Source organism: Zeus faber, assembly GCF_960531495.2.
Source record: "Zeus faber genome assembly, chromosome: 8".
Lineage (NCBI taxonomy): Eukaryota > Metazoa > Chordata > Actinopteri > Zeiformes > Zeidae > Zeus > Zeus faber.
In genome coordinates this window covers 28,730,371-28,753,770 of record NC_137195.1, presented here as the reverse complement: position 1 = coordinate 28,753,770, position 23,400 = coordinate 28,730,371, and the positions used below count along the sequence as shown (strand labels likewise).

The window sequence follows — 23,400 nt, the reverse complement described above, 5'->3', positions numbered from 1 at the left end:
GGTTGCCAGATCTGGACAGATTTATTTGTCAGTCGTTCAAATGTGGCCTGATAGCATTTTGCTCTCGGAGGGGCAGGATGGCGTCGTAGATGACCACATTTCCAAATGAAAGCAGACCCTTTTCACAAGTCCACTGCAGACGGCAGACCTTGCAGACCTCACATGGGATTGGGAGCGTAATAATTGAACACAGCATGAGACGCTCACCCAAAGCTTGAACAAACAGAACAACAGATGGTCGACACACACGTTCCGGTTATAGAGTCCATGCTGCCGTACGTACTTACCCACATTCTCTCTTCATCCCCGCCCTCGTGTGTGGTCCCCTGTAGATGCTGGAAGCTTCTGTGTAGATGAGTGACTTGGGCCGGACATACTCAAAGAAAGCTGTACCTTGGGTGATCTTTACGTGACACATTCAACATAAAATAATAATTAAAATCGAAAAACAAATGAAGGGAAGTTAACGAATTAGGGTGCGGATAAGGCGGGTGCTCTACAGGACAAAGAACAGGGTGAAGAGGAACACCAATTTAAAAATGGTGGCGTAGGAGAGCGAAGAGAACAAAACCAGAATGAGGATGAGCAAAATGATGGGCTGGAACATCTGGATGGGATGAGGAGGGAGAACCAAAAGTGAGAGAGAAAAGAAAGGGATTGAGTCGGATTCAGAGAAAAGTATCAAATCCAGAAGGATCCATGGCGACGGCATTGTTCAGGAGACTGAAACATGAATTAACATACATGACAACTTCCCTTCCCTCGTAAGTCAATCCAACTGGTTTCTTTGAACTCAGCCCCGAAACAAAGAACATCCTACGCCCATAAATATAAAAACAATAACCTAGTTTCTTAACATTGACTTTTTTTTTTTCTTTAACTGCCTTCCTACATACCGTACATTTTGTCTTTACCAAAGACTTCAGTCAGGCTCTTTGCGAAGCAAAGATATTAATCAGAGCCATTTCAGGATTTAAACTTCTTCACAAGGAAACATCAGAATACTTCATACTACATACTCACACTATGATATATCATACACATCATAGCAATATATTGGTCTGGAAAACCTCACATCACCATACTGTACCTTTAAAGGGATACTTTGTCTATCTTACCCAGATTCAGGTGAGGTCAAAACCAATTTCATGTGTCCAGAAGCAAGAAATTGATGGGCTGCATGCTAACTGTGTTAGCTTTAATGCATGGCTGCATATGGAATCAACTAGCCTAGCTACGGTGAAATGTGGAGTATCCCTTTAACTGTAGCCTTCTTGTGTAAGCCTCTGGGAAGCCAAGAAGCCATAAAATCTTCAGTGCGCATTTGGCAATAGACATTATTTTAGGATTTACAGCTGATATTGCCTAGAAACCCACTGACGTAGCTGGTGGGAAAGGGAGAAAAGATGTTTTTCGGTTGACCGGTAAGTTTGGCTCAGTGTGGTCTGGAAATGCATCGCTCACTCACGACCCTTGCAAAACTTCCGCAGCGCACTGCGAACGTACAGACAACGGTTCCTCTGCGTTCTTGTCCTCCTGCTTGGGGACATCCAGCCTGTCGATGAACCCCTGCAGCTCCTTCCGGAAGGCCTTCATCTGGGCGTTGATCCGATACAGCAGCTCATGCTCTCTGATCCTGATGCAAAAAAAGAAAGTGAACTTAAATTTAATCGCAACTGATAATTAATTCTACCAATGCTTTCTGTACAATGTTTATTTTTCTTGTGGTGTGCTCACTTCCTGTAGTTCACTGCTCTTCTTTTTTAATTGTAATGTTTTTTTTCCGTATTTTTAGAACTGGCGTTCACTGGGGTTGAAGAGAAACTACATTTTCACTTTTTGTCTTTTTTACCCCGATTCAGACAAGATGGTCGATGCCAATTTCAGCCGTGCCCAGTAGAGAGATAGCGACGGGCTGAATGCTAATCGTGTAAGCTACATGCAAGGCTGCAGATGGAAGCACCTAGCCTAGCTCCTGTGAAATCAAGCACATTCTTTTCTTTCTCACCTGCCCCCTTCCTCGTCCTCGTCCAGCCTGCCAAACGTCTCCCCGTTGGTGACGTAGACGCGAGCCTCTGCGATGATGGTGCTGGTGTCAGCGATGAGCCTGTCGATGGTCCGGCCCAGCCTCTCCGCCTCCATGCGGATGTCCATCATCTGTTGCCGGTCCTTCAGGCTTCGCGATAAAAAACGCCCATCCATGGGCGGAGAATACAGGCCACGTGTCGGCGTTAGGCAGCGCATGTTCCTCACCTCGTCCGAGTCGCTCTCGCCACCGATGGGCCCCTCGCGCTTGCGGTGGGGTGGGAGCAGGCGCGGGGAGGCGACGGAGGCCGAGGGCGTGTCCTCGTCCCGGCCGCCGTCGCTATCGGCGTCGCTGTCCCGTGGGCTGCCGCGGATCCCCAGGTGGGACGCCAGGTCGTAGCGCTGCATGTTGGACAGCAGCACCCTGTTCTCGTACTGCAGCTGCATCACCTTGCCACTCAGTTCGTTGATCTGGAGCCGAGCGGCCTTCAGCTCCTCCTGCAGGGCCTCCGCCTTGGCTGGGTCCGCTCCGCCTGGGACAAAGTGGAGGAGAGGCATCTCAGTGATCCTGAAGAGATCAACTACTCAGGTGTCACAATTTAGTAGACTATTGAACCATTCAATCAAATATCAACCTCCCAGCACCAAGTTACCACCACCTTTTTCAAAAGACACTCAAAACAGTAAAAATACATCTTCTGTTGTTGTTGTTGTTGTAGGCCCCTCAAGAGCGCCTATTTCTTTCTCACCGTCGAGAAAAATTACATAATTGGTTGGAGGTATAGAATAAACAAACCAACCTCCTCCTCCTCCATGCCTTGACCCCGCTTCATGAGATCCAGCCTTGTATTTCAGTTTGTTCAGCTCCCCAGTCACCTAAAAAGGAAAGGGAAGGTTCAAAACTGCCTGAGTATCTAACACCTTTGATCAAAACCAAGTTTCTATCTATCTATCTATCTAGCTACCTTTTTATTCTCTTCCTCCACGTCTGCCAGATTCCTGCGGAGAAGTTCGGCCTCGTCCTCCACCAGCTGAAGCTGCTGCCTCAGCTCCGACAGGGCCTCGCCTTTCTCCCTGCACTGCTGACCTTCACTGCCAGAGCCATCTGCCCCGGTGGCCGCCAGACTGAGAGAGGACGGCAGGAACAAACACAAAAACATTTGCGTCATTGATATATTCTATCAGATTTTGGATTTTGTCATTTAGCAGATGTCGGTCTTACACAGTGCTCTATTCTGCATTACTATTCACAGTAACAGTGCAGTGCCCAAGGGGCCCCCTAGGGGTCCTCAAAGGAACTGCGGTGTATTTACAGTGTATATACTATATCCACTGTAAATACTATATATACTAGTATATATACTAATATATATGCTAGTATATATGCTATATATACTGAGTACACTATATAAACTATATACACTGTATACACAATATATACTATATACACTATATATACTTTATATACTATATATACTGTATACACTATATATACTATATACACTATATATACTATATATATTATATACACTGTATATGCTATATATACTATACACACTATATACACAATATACACTGTATACATCTCATCTCATCACCGTTCTCAGTCTCGTTCCCTCAGTCTGTCAGTATTCACTACACTAGTGTTGGCAATGGCCACGCCCCCTTACCGTGAAAAACACACGTCCTTCCTTATCAACCAATTCGCTTAACGACTTGGTCCTAGGAACGAAACGGGGTCCTTAAGTGGGGAGTACCTGTACTGTACACTTTTTCTTTCTTTACTTCGGACAGAACATAACCTTCCAAAGTTTGGAACCCCTGTCCTAAATGACGCTATGTAATGTGATAAAGTTATCCTAATCCTATCTAAAGTGACCGTATTATAATTACATTTGAGCCAGTTAAGGTTTTGCAGGTCACACGTTACCTGTCCTCTCTCATGTCATCCAGCTCCGCCTTCAGACCCCTGTTCTCCACCTCCAGCTCCACAATCTTCCTCCCCAGGATGTTGGCTTCCTCTTCCACCAGGCGCAGGCGGAGCTTCAGCTCAGACTCGCGGGTGGTGGGGGGTCCACCGGCCTCCCCCTTGGGCAGGGGGCTGTCCACGTCCCCGTAGAAGGAGCGGTACTTCTGCAGCTCCTGCTCCAGGCGGTCCTTCTCCTTGTCAATCTTAGCCATTTTCTTCCTCATCAGGATGGCTTCCTCCTTTATGAAGGCCAGCTGGCACTTCAAGTCCTCGTTCTCCTCCTTGAACAAGATTAGGGATAAGCTCTTTAGTTCCAGTTAGTAACCAGCTATTCTTTTCAATTTAAATGGTGGATAATTATGCAAATTGTTTCTTCTTTTTCCTTACATTCTCTCCCATTTTGTTAATCATTTACACATTTCTAAAGAATAAAATGTTATGCCAAATAGTAAAAATGCTCTCGGGTTTCAAGACATTTATTAGACTTTCCTTACAGTTTTCCATCATGGTTTACAGTTTTCTTCCATCCCGAAGTGTGGACTCACCTCCAATGGCGTCTGCGGAGTCCTTCTGCTTTCTGCTCTCTGCCCGTCCTTACTTCCTTTTCTCTTCAGTGACAGCTATAAGGAAGCAGCAGTTACATCATAAGTACACTAAGTACTACGGAGGGATGAGGGCCGTGACTCCATCCAAATTGATGTGGCGCTGAGGACCCAGTAATGGAAAAGCCAGACGGCTTAATGTTAAGAGCTACTCTCCGGAAGAAAAATCTAGAATGATACTTAGATGTTGGTCACAGCCAAGCCACTTGTTCTTTTAATTGACAGAATAAACAATATCCTATGACTTCACCCCTACATTTGTTATTGAAGGATGGATAGCTCACACTCGCCGGTTTGGTGTGCCCTTTAGGTTTGAAATAGAACTGTTTATAAATATAATAAATATAATTATTAAAAAAAAAAGATAATTAATTAATCTATAAATTTAAATACATGGATCAACAAATGAATATACAAACAAACAAATACATAAACAAACAAACAAACAAAAATAAATAAATACAATTGATAAATCAATTAAACAAATAAATACATTTGATAGAATTAGGACAGAAATGGAAATAGTGTGACCACCCTGTAGCGTAAAAGAAGTGTACGCACAGAAACAATAAAATGGCACCAAAAGAAATGTCATCAGGAACCAAACTAACTTTCTCCTGGTATTGCATGGACATTGACAGAGCAGTTATCATCAATACACAGTATGCTACAAAGGAAGAAAGAACTTTACAAAAAATACCAATTGTTGAACACTTGTCAGTATACTGAATAGTGCATTCATTGCGATGCGATGAAAGTTGTGTCTCACAGTGATTATACAGATGTTTTCACCGTCCACCCAACGCTCCCTGCCTGCTTTCCTCAAAAAAAACATCCATGGCTTATCTATGTTCAATTTGGCCGTTTCCCTGACCTCTTTGGCTTTCTCCAGTTCATTCTGCAGGGCCTGCTTGGTGATCTCCACCTCGATCAGCTGCTGCCTCAGCCTCTCGTTCTCCTCCTCCGTCTTGGTCCTCTTCTCCTCCACGCTCTCCAGCTCGTGGTGCAGACGCACGGACACATCCTTGGCCACCTGGGGCAGCATGAAGAGAGAACGAGACAGGGAAAGTGAAAGACAGGGAGAGGGGAAGGAAAGAGAGAGGAGGGGAGGCGAGGATGACAGTTAGGGTTAATAGGTTTGTTTACAATATAATATGATATTGCAATAAACAAAGCAAAAGAAGAGAGAAAGGAGAGTCTCCCTGATTTCACTGGAGCAATAGGCTGGGTCCCCCCCCCCCCCGGCAGCCTTCCATTGAGCTAACACAGTTAGCGTTCTCATCTGAAGGTCGATTCCTAATTTACCGCTAGTTTAAGTCAGTGTTTCGAATTTCAATTGGCCCCAAAAGTTGGTTATACAGAGAGAATGAGCAGTGGTGGGGAGAGTACTGAAAATCTATACTCAAGTAAAAGTGCAATTACTCCCATAAAAAATTACTCAAGTAAATTTTGAGATACCTTCCCAAGTAAAAGTAAAAAAGTACCTGCTTAATAAATAACTCAAAGTACAAGTTACTTTCCATTTTAATATTTCTTAGGGTGTGCGGCCCAGTGCAAAACAATGATAAAACAGCACTTGTTGATAAACTTTTGTTTTCAACAAAGTAGACCAGGGAGGCTAATGATTTTAGACTGTAGGGCTTCACTTCTAGGTGATCTATTTCTCATTTGAACATACAAATAGTAACAAAATGAAAATCCCATCTTTCCCTTGTTTTCTAAGATTGTTTTGGGAGCTGCCTCTTGTTCTGGGTTTTGCTCTGTCATCATCGCACCGTGGTAAAAAGACAGGTGGTGCTTATTTTTCTTCCAGGCAGCGGGCAACAGTGTCGTACTTTTTGACCGAATCTTTAGTGTAAACTAAATTACCTAAAGCCTCCCCCAAAACGATTCATTCGTTTGAGTCTCGGCCTTCCGCCGAGTCCACGTACGTTCGCGAATCGGTGAGAGAATCAGTGAACAAATCATTTTAGTGAACTGACTCAAAACATCTCTGTCGCTGAAAGGAATCAAAATTCCCACCCAGGGTTTTGCGCTGGTTGTGACTGGCCATTAGGCTGGTTTTGTCACACAGACCTGGCAACCCGGCTCCCCGCACCACACTCAATCCCTGATTTAGAGCAGGCTAGTTAAAACAATGGTATAAATGGAAAATGTAGTGAAGCAAAAAGTAGATTACTGGCTCAAAATACTCAAGTAAAGAGTAGAAGTACAGTTTAAAAAAAGGAACATGAAAAGTACTCGTTCCTTGAAAAAAAACTACTTTTTTACTCATGTACTGTACGCTACTTGAAACGCGTTACTACCCACCCCAGGAGAATGAGTCTGCACTGAACCAGACTCATAGACCCACTAATCAGTTAACAAGTAACAATTAAAACTGTTTTCTCCAAACATTTTATATTGTAGAAACGTTTTAAATATATGAATGTCCCCTTATCTTTCATTTACCTTTAATTTGTTTGTTACGATGAATCGATTGTTTTGTATTTAAGACATGTCAGAACAGTAGATAAGAACCCCAAGAAATAACCATGAAAGAAAATAAAGAAAAACATTTGGCTAATTCTTCACGTCTGAAAAGGACATGATCTGTACTGTGAGAATCACTGTTTTGCCTTTTCTCACACTGTCATATCTTCAGTTTTTCTACCAATGCTATACTTCCTACCGACAAAACACCAGTGAATGATATCGGCTGAATCATGGAGATGGTGGTATTGTCTCCCCCTACCTTCAGGTCTTGCTCCAGGCTCCTGAGGAGCTCTCCGTCCACTTCGCCCGTCTCTGCGAACCTCATCCTCTTCCTCTCCGCCTTCCTCAGCCGGTACTGGAGGATGCGACAGTTCTTGTTGGCCCTCTCCAGCTCCCTGCGCATGTCCTGCAGCTGGCACGCGTCCTCCTCGTAGAACGTATCGCGCATCTCGTCCATCTCAGCCCGCATCTCCTCGATTTCCGTCTGAGCGTAATCAACGTGGAAAATAAACACATTTCAACAAACAAAATATTTACATTGTCATCGTTTACCTGAAGTCGGTACTTAAAGTGGTAATTCTTAAGATTCTTTCCCATGTTTGATTGTTTGTTATAGCTGTCACTTAAAAAAAAAAAAGCCATTCAATGTATTTTGGTTATGCACGTGTTCCTCTATGTGCTCTTTCAGTTTGTTGGTGGCAGGGTCCACCTTTCCTGGCAAGAATGCAAAGATCACGCAAAGATGATACGATGATAAGATCATGATAAGATGACACCAGCGTAGCTAGTTGTGGTCGATATGAATGTTCACAAACAGAAAAGTACACTCTAATGAAAAATAAATACATACGTTTCGAATGGAATTCTGGGACATGCAGTGTAACCCAACCAGCACAGACGATCTCATGGATTACCACTTTAAACAGTGGCGTAGACGCTGTGAAATCCGCAGCCACAGGTGCCACAATGGCGCATCATTCTCATTTCTATCCACTCACCTTCAAATCATCGTTCTCATCCTCCAGCTTTTCCATCTCCTCCAGCAGCTTCTGGTCCGGATTCGGAGCTGGGTGGTGTGCCGGGGTGATTTCGGGCTCGGGGGAAAGCTCCGGCTCAGACGCAGGCGGGGACGCCGACTTGGGCTGCATCTTGCTCCCCTTCTTCCCGAGGCTCTTGTTCAGGTGGTACTGTATCAGCTCTGACTGCAGGCACCCCTCCTTCCAGAAGCCGGGTCCGCAGCCGCCCGCCGCGCTTTTGGAGCTCTTTTTGGCGCTGGTCGACGCTGCCGCCGCCGCCACCTCCCCTCCCCTGGGGTTTTTACTCCGCAGCTTGGGAGACTTGGAGGAGCAGGGCTGATCGGACACGACGCGGTTCGGGTCCGCTCTGGAGGGAGACGCGAGCGGCTCGTCGATTGGGGGCGCGCCGCCGCTTTCAGCACCGCCCGGCTGGACAGCGGCCGCGCCTCTGGAGGTGGACGCCCCGGCCTGCCGCTCCCTACCGGTGGCGGTGGAGACGGGGGAATGACCCCGGCTGCTTCTCCCACCCCCACCACCTCCTCCTCCGCCCTGCTTGGGGGTGGCGGGCTTTGCCTTCGGTGTGGACTTGGATCCGCCGGCCGGCGACGAGGCGCGTTGCTGCTGCTGCTGCTTTCTGCCGCCGCCGTCTGGTTGCCGCTGCGCGCCGGCAGCGCCGCTAGCGGAGGGGTTCATCATGGTGTCATAGGCCACGGATCAGCTCATCCACAGCATCCCATCCTATCCACCCCTCCTTCCGACTCTCCCTGTAGCTTCATAACATCCATCAAGCCACAATGAGCTCCACTGATGTCATTAAGACGTTAATCGAGAAATGACGTCCGCTATAATTTCTTTACAGAAGACAAAAAAGTAAATGCAGCGTGTGGAAAAGGGCAAGGACACAATGACTTAAAACAAAGCGTGCGGCGCAAGAAGGCACGCATGCACACACAGGTTGCGGGTCCAAATTGTACTGTGGTCATTTGGTTGGACGTCTGAAACGATTACACAATCTGTCGTTTGCGTCGTGTTGCCCTGGACAGTCAGCGCCCATTTCACCATCTATCACTGGAGCATGAGCGCTCTGTTCTGGATGCCTGGTTTCACCCCCGAACCCAACCGTCTGGAGCGATCCGCGTCCTTGCTTGTATTGACCGTTCGGGTTCACGACTGTTGACCAATCCTTGGCAGTCATCTACGACTGTACAACTCTGATCCACCACCCGATGACTCATCGACGGGAGACGATGTCTTTCAAACGGAGGGATACATTATTTAACTGTCGTGTCTTATTTGTCCCATTTGTATCACCGTGACTTTATTTGTGTGTGCATTTATTTATTTCAAATGTTTATATTTTGTTATTGTGTTTATAGAAAAAGACAATGACATTCTGACAATCTACCAACCAACCTAACAATGTCCGTTTAGTCTAAACGCAGAGAGCAACAGTGCCCTGCCTGTTTCTACACGTTTTAAATCCATGAAAAGTCCGGGTATCAACAGCAAACCAACCTACATAGGCCTACTGTATCTCAGGCCCAACAATGTGATGGAGAGTGTACATAAACTGGACGGGTGGACCCAATTCCTTTATCGCCCCCCCCCCCCCCCACACACAGACACACAAGTCACTATTATCCCGATTCTCACAAAAGGAAACAATGAAGCTTTGAATCAATTATTTACCTTGGAAAGACGTTTTTTTTTTTTGTTCTTTTCCTCCTTCGGATCAGAGGATGCAGAGGAGATGGGGAGTCAGCGGGATGCTGACTCCGTGCGCCGCGCCGACCGCCAACCAACCGCCCAGTCCCACTATTCGCGCATTACGTCATCGCGGCGGAGGAGCGGAAATGAAGCTGCGCACGCGCAATGCCGCCCTGATGGAAAGGAAGGTGGTGTAGGCTGAAGGCCGTACCACACAGAGAGGCCTATATCCCTTCACTGTATTTTTCTCCATCTCTACCTTCTCTCCCTGCACCCCCCCTCTCTTTCGATCTCACTCCCTCCCCTCTCTGTCATTCCATCTCTCTTTCCCTCCCTTTTCTATTTCTCTCCCCCTCCCATCCCTTTCTCCGTCTCCCTCCTCTCTGCCTTCCATCTCTCTCCTCGCTTTTTATCTTATTCCTCTTCCCCCTCTCTCTTTCTCTCTTTGAATCTCTCTTAACCCCCTCCCTCCTCTTTTTCTATTTCTTTCTCCCTCCCATCCCTTTCTCGCTCTCCCTCCTCCTGTTGCGGAAAAACAACATCGAACAAATTAAGAGAGGGATCAGGAAGCCAAGGACTTAACTTCAAAACCTTTATTAGAACTTTAAACAAGTGACATAAGGGCCGAGCGGTTCTGCAGAAGAGCTATAGCATTCGCTCAGGCTATGACTCTTATCCTCTACTCTGTAGATCCATCTCCTGCAGGTTGTCATATCGTCCCATGCGCTCTTACATTGTGCGCTGGGAAATGTTCACACACATTCCTCCGTTGTTTTAGGTTGGTCCCGAGAGTGTTTTTTCCACACTTATTTCATTCATATTGCATATAGACAAGATAATGATTATACTTTCTTTCTATGTATAGTACATAATAATTATATTTCCTTTAAACATATAGTAAATTTCTACCATACTCTCGCTCTCCTTAATCTTATCTCTCGCCCTCGTCTCTTTCTATCTCTATTTCCCTCCCATCTACCGCTATCTGCATCCTCTCTTTTTTTATCTCCCTCCCCCTCCCTTCCCTCTTTCTTCTGTATCCGTCTCTTCACTCTCTTTATTTATATATCTCTCTCCTCCCCCTCTATCTTTTTCTATCTCTCTCCCCCTCCAATGTCTCTCTCTCTCTCTCTCTCTCCGTCATATCTCTTGTCTCTCTGTCTCCCTTTCTATTTATCCCCCATCTATCTCTCTCCCTCCCTCGCCCTTTCCATCTATCTACTGTATCTATTTCCCTCCCCTCCCCCTTTCTGTCTCTCTCCCTATGCCCTCTCTCATTCTATCCATCTCTCCTCATGCACAACCACATAGAAAGACACAGTCAGTTCTAACCTTCAAATTCTCTCAATATAACAAGGACTCCTCGTTATATTGTAACAGGCAGCTCCTGCCAATCGGGCATATTATAACAGGACACACACACACAGACACACACACAGACACACACACAGACACACACACCCACTCATTGTCAAGGCTCTAAAGAATGTCGCAGGAGAGTGCTATTTGATTTAAAGGACGGGTTGACAAAAAAAAATCTAACTAATTCCATTTTAAGCACTATAGTTGAAAAGTTTAAAGGACTGACCCTACACAACCATTTGCCGTTTATTTAAATTTTTTGCCTTTGGGGACAATTAAACCGAACCTGAGCCCCGCGGGATGAACATAATCCAGCTAAAGGCCATTGGATGTAAATATGGCTGATGATTTTCATTATCCTCTGCTCCTCTCCAAAAGTATTACAGCAGAGGGGGGCAGAGCACTCAAAAATTACAGTGCAAATATTCAGATGATTAAAGTGTGTGTGTGTGTGTGTGTGTGTGTGTGTGTGTGTGTGTGTGTGTGTGTGTGTGTGCGTGTGTGTGCGTGTGTGTGTGTGTGTGTGTGCGTGTGTGTATGTGTGTGTGTAGGCCTACATGTGTTCACCTAGAGAAAACAATGCATTAAATGGTACAAAACAATGGACCTTTCCATAAAACTCTTTCTCTTCCACCCTCTCTATTTCTCACTGTCTCTTAGCCCCCGCCCGCTGCTGTGTTTGTTGCAAAACTCTTCTCTCGTTTTTTGGAAATTTGAAGGTTTCATCATGTGCTGAGGGAGCAGGACAAGAGGGAGGCACAGACTCAACCTAACCATCTTATGAAACTTTATATCACTGGCTCAGCCTCACATTTGCACATTAGCTCTGTTCGGAGGAATCGCACACAAATCTTTAGTTGTGTGTGTGAATATGGCACAAACAAAGGCAGTTCTGGGGCCTACATTAAGGAGCCATGGGAGAGTGCCAGGAATAGATGGTGTTGTTGGACCCAAAAGGTATGATTTGTGCTGCTTGGGACCGGCAAAGCTGCTTTGTACGAGGCTTTAAGTAAACCTACAGCAATTAGCAGTGTAACTATACCTCTTGGCAAAATGCAGTCTGTACAGACCCGTATATCCCAACATCTTAGCAAGGATGAGATCCTTTTGCCACTGTTAAACCCAATAAGAGCCTAATAACCAAACAAGATGTCGCAGCCCTTGTACAAAGCAGGTTTGTAGCCAGGCCGTAGCCATTTTATATCAAGTAAGAGTCACAGATGGCTGGGGTCCTATAATTACTCTCTCTCTCACACACACACACACACACGCACGCACGCAGGCATACACGCACACACACACACCAAAACCACCCCCACTCCCAGCCCACAAAGTGTCCCCTTGCCCCCCACTCTATTCAGTCATTTCACTGATTCGACAGGGGCACAAAGGGAATCAGTGTTGCCAGATGCCGAAAACCAAATAATCGCACAAGGACTCCAGAATTATCGTATTCCAGGGCAAACTATCGTACATTCAAATCCAGACATCCAGAACAACTTACATGAATCTGTATAAGAAGAAATAACACCCAGAAATCACGACGTCTAAATTATTGTAGATCTAGGTGGGTTTGTTATATTATTGATCGTACGTCGTACAAATCGTACAATTATCGTGCACATGAGATAATAATCGTACATCTGGCAACCCTGAAGGGAATAGAAGGCTGAGATTGGGAGGGTTTAGATGCGCCTGACACCACGCCAGACGCGGTGTTTCTCCAGAACAAAACACAGACAGTGCCCGGGAGGATGTTTGGTCTGGTCTCCAAACCATCAATCCGTCCTCTTCTAAAGAACAATAATCGTCCCAGTTACCAGGAAGACATGCACAGTGATCCGTAGGCCTATCAGGTGCTGGCCAAATATAGAAGTCTTTTTTTTTTTTTTTTTGGAATTGATGTTCACCTTAATCTTAAAATACCGATATTTTAGGGTGTTGAACCTGTGACTGTCAAACAAAACTGAAGCACTAATTAACTATGATGCGATATATTACTTGGATAATACTTTTGTAATATTGCCTTAGCCTATATATAATACACCTATATGTGATATAGCCTTCCAGAATGTGAATATGTTGGTACAGAGGTGTATATTTACTGTTCATTTTTGAGGTTTATTGCCATCATTCTGTTTACTGTTAAAAATGCTTTTCTATTTTATTTTTGATCAAAGAAAATAAGCTTATATTTATTGCTTATCATTGAGTTTATTGTACATAAACATTTTTAGGTGTATCTTTCTGATTCACTGTCAGGTCTATTTAATTAGTTATTGTTCATACCTTTTACGCTTTCTGACATGCCAGGATTTCTACTCTGTGAGGTAAGTACTGGAGGTAAGTTAAGGTAAGTTTCATTTAGGAGGATTTAACTGTATATTTTATACGACACAGACAATTAATACTATTATATAATTATAGAACCCAGAATCGCGATTGGGGCGCCGAGCTTATTGTGCGTAATCACCGGCTGTCATGACACATCATTGCATATTCGTATGTATAAGCGGATGTACATGTATGTGACAAATAACCTCTTGGAACTTGAATCTTGGTATTTGGGGGGAAAGAAACCTAACTTGTTTTTCTGTTCTTTTTTAGCTTGTATTTGTTGTTGATCATTAGGTTTAGTGTGTATTGCCATATTTTTCTATGTATTGCAATTTTCTTAGTGATCCCATTTTTTCTATTGTTTATTCTATTGTTGATTATTATTATTATCATTATTATTATTATTATCATTATTGCCTATTTTTTGAGCTCCTGAGACGCTGTAATTTCCCTCCGAGGATGGATGAAGAGTCTCTCTCTAACTAACCGAAGTCGAATACTTGTGAAAAACAGAAATTATGGAACGATCTCACCCTTTTGATATCGACAATGTCAATTATTTAAAAAATAACCCGTCGAGGTGGACATGCCTGAAGTGTTATAGGTACAGCAGGATTCCAGTATGTTTATCCCGCATCTTCCTCTTAGCTGCATCAGTAGCGCCAGGGCAGAGCTGGATGAAATGAAGGAAGGAGGGAGGAGTTGGGGGGGTGCGTCTGATGGACTCGCATGCTAAAAATAGCAACTCCATTCATTTGCAGCCTCAAATCGCTCTGTCTCTCTCTCTCTGTCTCTCTGTCTCTCTCTCTGTCTCTCTCTCTCTCTCTCTCTCTGTCTCTCTCTGTCTGTCTCTCTCTCTCTCTCTCTCTCTCACCCTTTCCTCAACTCATCACGGTGACGTCATGTCCAGGCGCTCCCAACGCACTACACCTGTCATTGTTATTGTAGTTCAGTCGGTATACAATTCACACTGTCCTTCTCTGGTTCCCATATTGAGTTTGATGGATAAGGTGTGGAATTTATTCATTTAAAGAATATATATATATATATAAATTATCTTATAATCATATCTTTCTTCTTTCTTCTTATATCTTATTTATTTTTATATGCTATATATATATATTATATATATATATATATATATATATATATATATATATATATATATATATATTCATATATATATGAATGAATAATCTCTCTCTAACTAACCGAAGACAAATTCTTATGAAAAACAGGAATTATGGAACGATCTCACCCTTTTGACATCGACAATGTCAATTATTTAAAAAATAACCCGTCGAGATGGACATGCCTGAAGTGTAATAAGTACAGCAGGATTTTTATATATATATATATATATATATATATATATATATATATATATATATATATATATATATATATATATATATTATATATAAATATATATATATATATTATATATAATATATATATATATATTATATATATATATATAATAAGATATAAGAAGAAAGAAAAAAGATAATGAGATTATAATATAATTGATCCAAAAAAGTGATTTGTTTACTCAAGGGTGTTAAAGACGGCAATCTGAGAAAAAAACGACAGCAGAACAAAGGCCAGTGCTCAGATAATATGCTAAATAAATTATGTATTTCTCTGATGCACGGCCATACACACACACACACAAACACGCAAATCGTCTGCTGGGGGTGTGTGGGTGTAAAAATGAAAATCTACCCTCTGGTGTTTCATCTTGGGCCTGCCAAACAGCAGCAAAAGAAGCTGCACCGTGCAGTATCATGTGAATTAATGAAATATTTAATCTACAGTGGAGCAGTAAACGGTGCAAAATGTGACGCCGAACTGGAGCGAGCAGAGTTCGACATTATGGCTCAAAACCTCCGATTTTCACTGACATACTGTGTTAGTATGTTATTATTATTGATTTTGTTACTGTTTTCTGTAATTGTTTTGAGGTGATATATATTTGGTTGTTCATCATTAGATTTGGTGTATATTGTCATATTTTATTGTGTACAGTTAACCGGTTTTCTGGTATATTTCGATATTTCCCCTATATTTCCCTTTTCTTCTTTTCTTTTATTTAATTTCTTTTTTATAAATTTTTTGTTATTAATGCTTATTTTCTGATGCAAGACTGACTGCAATTTCCTTTCGGGGATTATTAAGTGTCTGTCCGTCAACTGTGGAATATCCGGCAATTGTGAACGCATCGTAACGTCAGAAGCTGCGCATCGGCTGCATCGTGAAGGTGAAGCGACTCCAGTGTCCATCTATGACCCAGACCGATTTTGAGTGTTTCTTTGATGGCATTCATAGGCTTTAGAGTGGTGAGGGGCCCCAACATTAGGACACCATGAATTAAGCTCCATGTTGCCTCTTGAGTGGCCGTGTTGTAAACCATTTCATCAGTCGAGACACAACAGAAGCGGAAATAAAGACAACGCCACCATTACTATGGGAACACAGAGGCAACTTTCCAAACAACTTGAGGCCTTTGCGGATGATGTTACAGCTTCCTGTTATCAAAGTGTGGCACACACACACGCACACACGCACACGCACACACACACACACGCACGCACCTACGCTACAAAGCCGTGTTTAATAGTTAATCACGTCAGGGCCACGTCCCAGCGTGAGCCCCAGCTGATCCGACACTGAGGCGGGTCCCGTGGTGGGTGGCTGGGGGCGGGGTTTGACGGCAGACAGCGGCTTTGTACGGTTACCATGGAAACCTTTGTCTGAAAAAGCAACGTGTCCGGTTGCAAGATGTGAAGAGTGCAGAGATTACTACATTCAGATTGGGATGATTGTTGCTGTTGACTATCTATTAAGATAAGACAAGATAAGATAAGATCAAATCAGATGAAATAACACAACATAAAATCACATAAGATAACGTAAGATGAGATGAGATAAGATAAGATAAGATGAGATGAAATAACACAACATAAGATATAATAAGATAAGATAAGATAACATAACAACAAAGAATAATATCAGATAACATAACATAATATCAGATGACATAACATAACATAAGATTACATTAGATGAAATAAGATCTGATGAAATATGATTAATAACATAACATAACATAAAACATAAGATAAGATAAGATAAGATAAGATAAGATAGTCATAATATTAATAATAACAACTTAAATTTATATAGCGCCTTTCAAAGAACTCAAGGTCGTTTTACAGGAGAGGGGCAAGGAGGGGGCAGATTAAGGGAGAGGGGAACAAAGATAAGATAAGATAAGACTGAATTGAACACCTGGATTTTCTTCTGTACTGTATGTGTTTCACTTCCACATGACACACACAATTAGACAAAATTTGAGGCTCACCACCCAGTCCATGCCACTGGACTGCTGTGCTGAGATTTGAGATCCACCTGAGTCATGCTGATATGGAATTAAATGTTGAAAAGTGTGACCAGAGGCGGACAATTCACCATTCACAGGTTCACAGAGTAAAAGTCCTGATTTCCCTGATTCCTTGAACACTGGAAGATGGGTTGTGCTATTGACCAAATCCAGATGGATGACTCTTTACTTTTCACTTTCTGAACCTGGAATACCCACCTCAGGAATAAAATATGACAAGGCTGTCCGTAGTTAAGATGAACTATGATGACTTATTAGAGAATTTGATCTGATTCTCAACCTTTTTCATATCAAGGACCCTCAATTTGATAAAATTGTGTCCTCTGGGACCCCAATTTGACATGATTTTTATTGTTAGATATTATTTAGTCTTTCATTCACACCTGTCTATACTATAGTTAGAGTTAACAGTTAAACTATGACCGAAACAGTCGTTATTGAACACCTCTCTAACTGTGCAAAATACTTGTAAATTTAAAAATGGTGAAGTTCAAAGTTAATCATTTTACCTGGGTCCCTCTGGAACCTCTTGAAGGACCCCTGGGGCCCCCCGGACCCCACCTTGAGAACCACTGATTTCTATGTAAAATCCAGTCAACACGAGACACTGCCCCTTAGTGGAATTGAGAATAACAGCGCCATGACCATTCATACTGTTTTTCCATTTCCATTATGATGAAATCTAAGGTGATATTTAGAAGCAAGTACAGGGAGAAAATATTGATACAGGCATTCAGTTTAATTAGTTTTCAAGAGAGAACTTTCAAATAAGTCATGACAATTAAAAAACAAACAAACAAACAAACAAACAAACAAACAAACAAACAAACAAACACGTACGTGGACACACGCGGTGGCCAAGCAGGGTAAGCTGGGAAGAAATCCCAAAAGCTCCATGTACAAAAAACGTTATTTACAACACAAAAATAAAGAAAGAAAAAAACCCACAAAAACATAGACGAGCACTTTTACTTTTTTGAAGTAAAAAAAAAGATATTTACATTAAAAATAAAATAAAATAAAAAACCAACAACAACAATAAATAGTGATATCGGATTTTCCATGAATGACATGAATGACGGCTCTCTGCTTTCTCTTAAATCCAATTAATGAAACAATTACATTTAAATACCGGACCAGGGTGGGACGAGAATTAAACTGAACTACGAGGCAAATAGTGGCTATTTTATTTGTATCCCGGAAGTTTGATTTCTTTTGAGAGACGAGCAGTCTTCAGGCAGAACATCATGACATTTATAATATAGTATAATAAAGGTTGCTGAATTGGTGGCTCCCTGGCAGCTAGCTCACACCACGCGGTTGTTCCTTGACAAGAAAGACATTTTTGGACAAAAAAAACCCCCAACGTCGACAATAAGTACATCTTTCAGAAGGTAACCACGGTTCTGAATAAGCCGCATAAACACTTTGTGAAGATACAAAGAAGTAAGACATTCCGTTCAAACAGAAAGAGATCTTCTTTCTCACTGGCGGGTAGATGTCAGATCTCAATCGTTTATTTTTTTTCATCACACTTCACACTTCCCCAGCCACTGAATATCTCAATATCTATCTATTGACATCCCTATAACACTGTACTTCATACACAGTTTTGATTTTCCCCCAAAAGCTATGTACATGTCTAGAGGAGCACGCGAGACGACTTCATCTTAACACGTTGGTTGATTATTGCAGAAATGTCTGTTTGAAAGGGATATGTAAACTTATCTTTCTGTCTCTATCTCTCTCTCTCTCTCTCTCTCTCTCTCTCTTTGCGAACATATATTATAGCATTAAATAGAGCGCAACCGAAACATTTGGACAAAGGGAGCACAAAAATGTATGGTACATAATGTTAATCATCCTTAAATAAATAGCGAGCATAACTGACTATTTACGCATAAAGCCCGATTCACACCTCAGACGACGAACGACAAAGAAGAACCGGATGTCGTTTCATTTCCATGAAGAGTCGGATCCCACGCGCAGAAAGCTACGACGGGCTGTGGGCCGGGATTTCTGCGTACGTTTTGGACAAAAACGATTTCTACCGTTTTCCCTGACATATTTTGTGACGCAAAACTCAGACACAGTTCATCCAACGGCCACAAGGGAGGAGGATCCGACTGTCGGATACGATTACGGTCTAGGTGTGAACCAGGTTTTAGTGTGTGTGTGTGTGTGTGTGTGTGTGTGTGTGTGTGTGTGTGTGTGTGTGTGTGTGTGTGTGTGTGTGTGTGCGGGAAAGACTGCGTATTCACACACGTTTGATATGCTATTATTTTCTTTCTCAGTCGAACAAGTCATCCTCAAAACTGGTACACACCTTTTATTCTATTTCCGGCTCAACTCCGGCTCAATTTTAGGTATAAAAGTCTCTGATGGATTTTCGGGCCCTCGTCTGCATGGCAACCCAATGCAGAGGAAGAAAGACTGATATGACAAGATGCTGAATTATGGGCCGTTGACGTCCGATCGTTGACACTTCCCACCCGCAGAAAGCTCCAGCCTCTCCGGGATCCAAGCCCGGATCAAAGAAACACCCCAGGCCCCCTCAAGCCACCCATCCACCCATCCACCCATCCATCCATCCATCCATCCACCCATCCACCCATCCATCCATCCATCCATCCACCCATCCATCCATCCATCCATTCATCCATCCATCCATCCATCCATCCATCCATCCATCCACCCATCCATCCATCCATTCATCCATCCATCCATCCATCCATCCATCTATCCATCCATCCATCCATCCATCCATCCTCCATCAACCCCCTCAACAAATCAAGTCTCTCGCGTGATAACTCTTCGTACCTCATCTCTTCGACCGACCCCTCCCCTCCCCTCCTCCCCGCCCACCTCTTTTCCTGTTCTAATCTCTCTTGGCTCTGCCTTTCCTCTTCCTCCTCCCCCCTGAGCTCTCCTGCGGCTTGTCTTCGGCCTTGCCCCCCGCGGCCGCCGCGCCGTTGGGCAGGACCCGGCTGAGCCCGTTGAGGGCCCCGTTGGGCAGGGCCTTGCCGGGCTTGCCGGACGAAGCGTCACGCCGGGGCTGCTGGCGGCGGTAGGTCTGGTAGTAGAAGTTGCCGAAGAGGACAATGAAGGTGATGGCGTAGCAGATGAGGGAGTAGTGCATCCAGTGGGGGAAGTCGCAGTCCACGTACAGAGACAGGGCTGTGTGGCCGATGGTCACGTGGAACTGGATCTGAAAAACACGGCGGTTGGATTGGAAATCTTATGACTAGTTTACACCAAAGGACTTAAGTTAAGATTTCCAAGTCTCAGACCAATTTTCAAAATCTGACGAAAATCACAAGGAAATCTCATAGACCAGCAGTTGTTTAACTGGAGTTCTAAAGAAGCAGTTACAATTGGGAGGACATAGTAGTTTTACCATCCTGCAGACAGTAGTACATCCACTGTCACTCCATCTCTGTAGTATAGGTAAAACATAATGTAACATAACATAATAAATGACGTTGTTATTGATAATGCACCACGAAAGCAACATTAACAAAATGTTATCGTCAAATGGTTGGATGGATAATATTAGAACGTGAAAAACATTCTGGCTGGGGTGGGTTTTGAGCAGTCTTTGGTCTACATACTGTATTCTTTGCCTGACCTGGCAACTCTGACCCTTACTGACGTGTGGTCCAATGGTTGAATATTTTGTCGAGAAAAATGGCAAAATTTACGTCACACCCGCTCCCCAACCTGAAAGTCATTTTCTCACCATTTGAATGATGGTCAGGTACTTCTTCCACCATAGGTACTTCTGAATCTTGGGTCCACAGGAGGCAAGGCCGTAGTACAGGTACATCAGCACGTGAATGGCGGCATTCATGTGCGCGCCGAAGAATGCTGCACAAGAAGAATAAGTGATGTCAACTGTGTTCTTGGTTTTGAATAAATAATGACCAAAACTCAGCACAACACAAACATTTTCAGACGTCACTACTCACACTGTCCTCCCGCCACCCATTTGATTCCGATCCACCAGAGGGTGAACATGGTGCAGTGGTGGTACACGTGCAGGAAGCTGACCTGGTTGAACTTTTTCCTCAGGATGAAGAACACCGTGTCCAGGTACTCGATACCCTTGGATATGAAGTACCACCACAGCGCTCCTGCGACCTGTCTCAGAGACAGGGCAACGGGGGAGAGGGAAGAAGAGAAAGAAGGGAGGAGGATGATGAGGACGAAGAGGAGGAGGAGGTGAACGCACATACAAACAGACTCACTAAAAGAAAAGTAGACAAATCTAGGAGGCCCAAAAGCTTAACAGAGTTTTCACTTTTTACTAGGTTGACTCTGACATTCTGAGGGACTTTTGAGCAGCAAAGCTCAATGTTCCTCTAACAAACCAAAAAAAGGCTTCAAGAATTGTAAAATATGTTGAATTAGATATTGATGGCGTATTTCATCAATGCATACTTTAAACAGTTTAATTTCTTAGTTTTAGTGTGATGGCAGCGGCACACACTAAAGCCAGCTTTACACAGAATCCGACAAACGACAACAACCAAATGGAAGTCCATTCATTCCTATGGAGGGTCGGATTCCACACGGCAAAAGCTATGACAGGCTGCGACACGGAATATAATCATCTGATTGAGGCAAACTGTGACATGCGACACGATTCCGATCTGATTGTACTACCGGAAATTATGTTTTTTATTGGAACTGGGCTTAAAACGACATAAATAAATCACATAACTAAAATAATGACATTATGAACGTTAATGTTGGATGTCACCATATTCACTATCAATAAATCTCTTTTTCTAATAGTAAATTCTGTGTATTTTTTTTGCAAACACTATATAAAAGGGTTTTTTAGTGTCTCATTCATGGAAAATGTCCAGCTGAGCAAACGACACGCTGTTGTACTGGAAAAACTGATCTGACTAGCGGATGCATTTTGAGATCCGATATGAAGTCGGATTCACTATTAGAATTTTTGCCTATGGGTAAATAGAGTACGGCACAGAAATGCAGTCGTCATGGAAACACATGTCAACATATTGGGGTAGATGCGGCAACAGGGGGTGTCATTGTGTTACGTCTTTGTGATGTCACAAGTCTCCCCCTTTAAAGCTGTGGAGGCAGAAATCATTAAGTATTTATCAATTTTATTGTTTTGCGCTTATATCTCTCTATTCTTACGGCTAATAACTCCAACCTGAGTATCACGTCAAGGTTGTGCTGATTTCCTGGGATAGCGTTGAACCAGGCTGGAGTCCCAAACCCCATGGGGTTGAGTCTAGGGTAGGATGTAGAATCCCGATGAGGGTTTTTATAAGAGAACAGGATTGTACCATACATCAGACTGTGATCAAACTACAGTGGGTGGTGATGGTGATGGAATGGTGCAGGAGGCACACCGCCATAAAAACCCAAGAAGAAGAAGAAGCTGCCGTCAGTCTACAGCAAAGGAGAAGGCACCTACATGCGCATACTTCACACATGTACGTACACACACTTTTACAATTTCAGCAGGAATTGTCTAGTTTTAGTATAGAATAATGTCATTTCATACAGGGGTTCACAAACTTTTTTCAACCAAGGATGATGATGATGATGATGATGATCCCTTACATGGGACATATGTCCCAAAACAATAATCTTATATAAGGCATTTTTCGACGGAATATAAAAACCAATGTATACAATTAAATAAACATAAATTAAATTAAAAGGTATCATTGTAGCTACACAAAATGTGAAACACAAACCAAGGGAAATGCACTCGAGGGACAAGCAAGCGCATGGTGGTGAGGAGGTGCACATGGCGTGATTTGTGTGTCCAAAAGGAGATAATTATATACGTACATATTGCATAACAATATTATATTAAAAAAAAAAATTACAATGTACCCAAGGACACAAAGAAATTCAAAAGTTTTTTTTCATCCAAAAATGTTTTTTTCACTGACCCCCTGGCTAAGTGCCACGGACCCCTGGGGCTCAGAATCACTGATTCAATATATTCAGTTTTATTCCATCCGGGGTTTTGTTGAATTCTCTCACTTACTGACCTCGGCATCCCTGCGGCTCTGGCTCTAACTACCTGTGTCAGCTGTGTCACTACGTCATGGAGAAAAACTGAAACTTAACACCTTCTTCCCGCCTTACACGATTCTGATAAACGGCAAGCATCATGTTTCGAAAACCAGAAGAGACGAGAACTACCTTTCCACAATGACACGCACAGGCTAAGACATTTTCTCATTGGGGGGGGGGGGGGGGGGGGGGGGTTGGAATCCCAGATTGGAATCTACATTTGAGTTAATTTCATTGAAGGAAGCGGCGGTGTCCTCTTTCCCTCTCAGTCAGGGACACATGAGACACTGAGGTGCTACGAGTGGCAATGTGCTGTAATTATAGTTGCTACGGTGATGGTGAAAATGAAAATTGGCCGTCGCAAAATTTGAGGAAAGACTGAGCTGAATGCTGAATACCAAGTTGCCTACTGGTAATTTTATTTTCTTTTTCATT

At 43.1% G+C, this 23,400-nt stretch overlaps 2 protein-coding genes across 2 annotated transcripts in view; both read right to left on the bottom strand.

The window, feature by feature from the left end:
• Positions 1 to 496: 496 nt before the first annotated feature.
• mtcl3 (MTCL family member 3) lies at positions 497 to 8,166 on the bottom strand (the record flags this gene model as incomplete). The annotated part of the gene is made up of 10 exons (XM_080005366.1): positions 8,070 to 8,166; positions 7,331 to 7,555; positions 5,471 to 5,629; positions 4,540 to 4,614; positions 3,956 to 4,275; positions 2,991 to 3,150; positions 2,826 to 2,901; positions 2,009 to 2,558; positions 1,507 to 1,636; positions 497 to 607 (listed from the first exon to the last, which is right to left on the bottom strand). The coding sequence occupies exons 1-10, from the start codon at positions 8,103 to 8,105 to the stop codon at positions 497 to 499; spliced, it is 1,842 nt and encodes a 613-aa protein (XP_079861492.1). The 5' UTR covers positions 8,106 to 8,166.
• An 11,608-nt stretch (positions 8,167 to 19,774) lies between these two features.
• elovl4a (ELOVL fatty acid elongase 4a) overlaps positions 19,775 to 23,400 on the bottom strand; it is a gene marked incomplete at both ends in the record, with an annotated part of 8,284 nt that continues 4,658 nt past the window's right edge. Inside the window, 3 exons of the mRNA XM_080005394.1 lie at positions 19,775 to 20,104; positions 20,636 to 20,763; positions 20,865 to 21,036. Of these exons, the coding sequence (XP_079861520.1) occupies positions 19,775 to 20,104; positions 20,636 to 20,763; positions 20,865 to 21,036 (630 nt within the window). The remainder of the gene's footprint in view (positions 20,105 to 20,635; positions 20,764 to 20,864; positions 21,037 to 23,400) is intronic.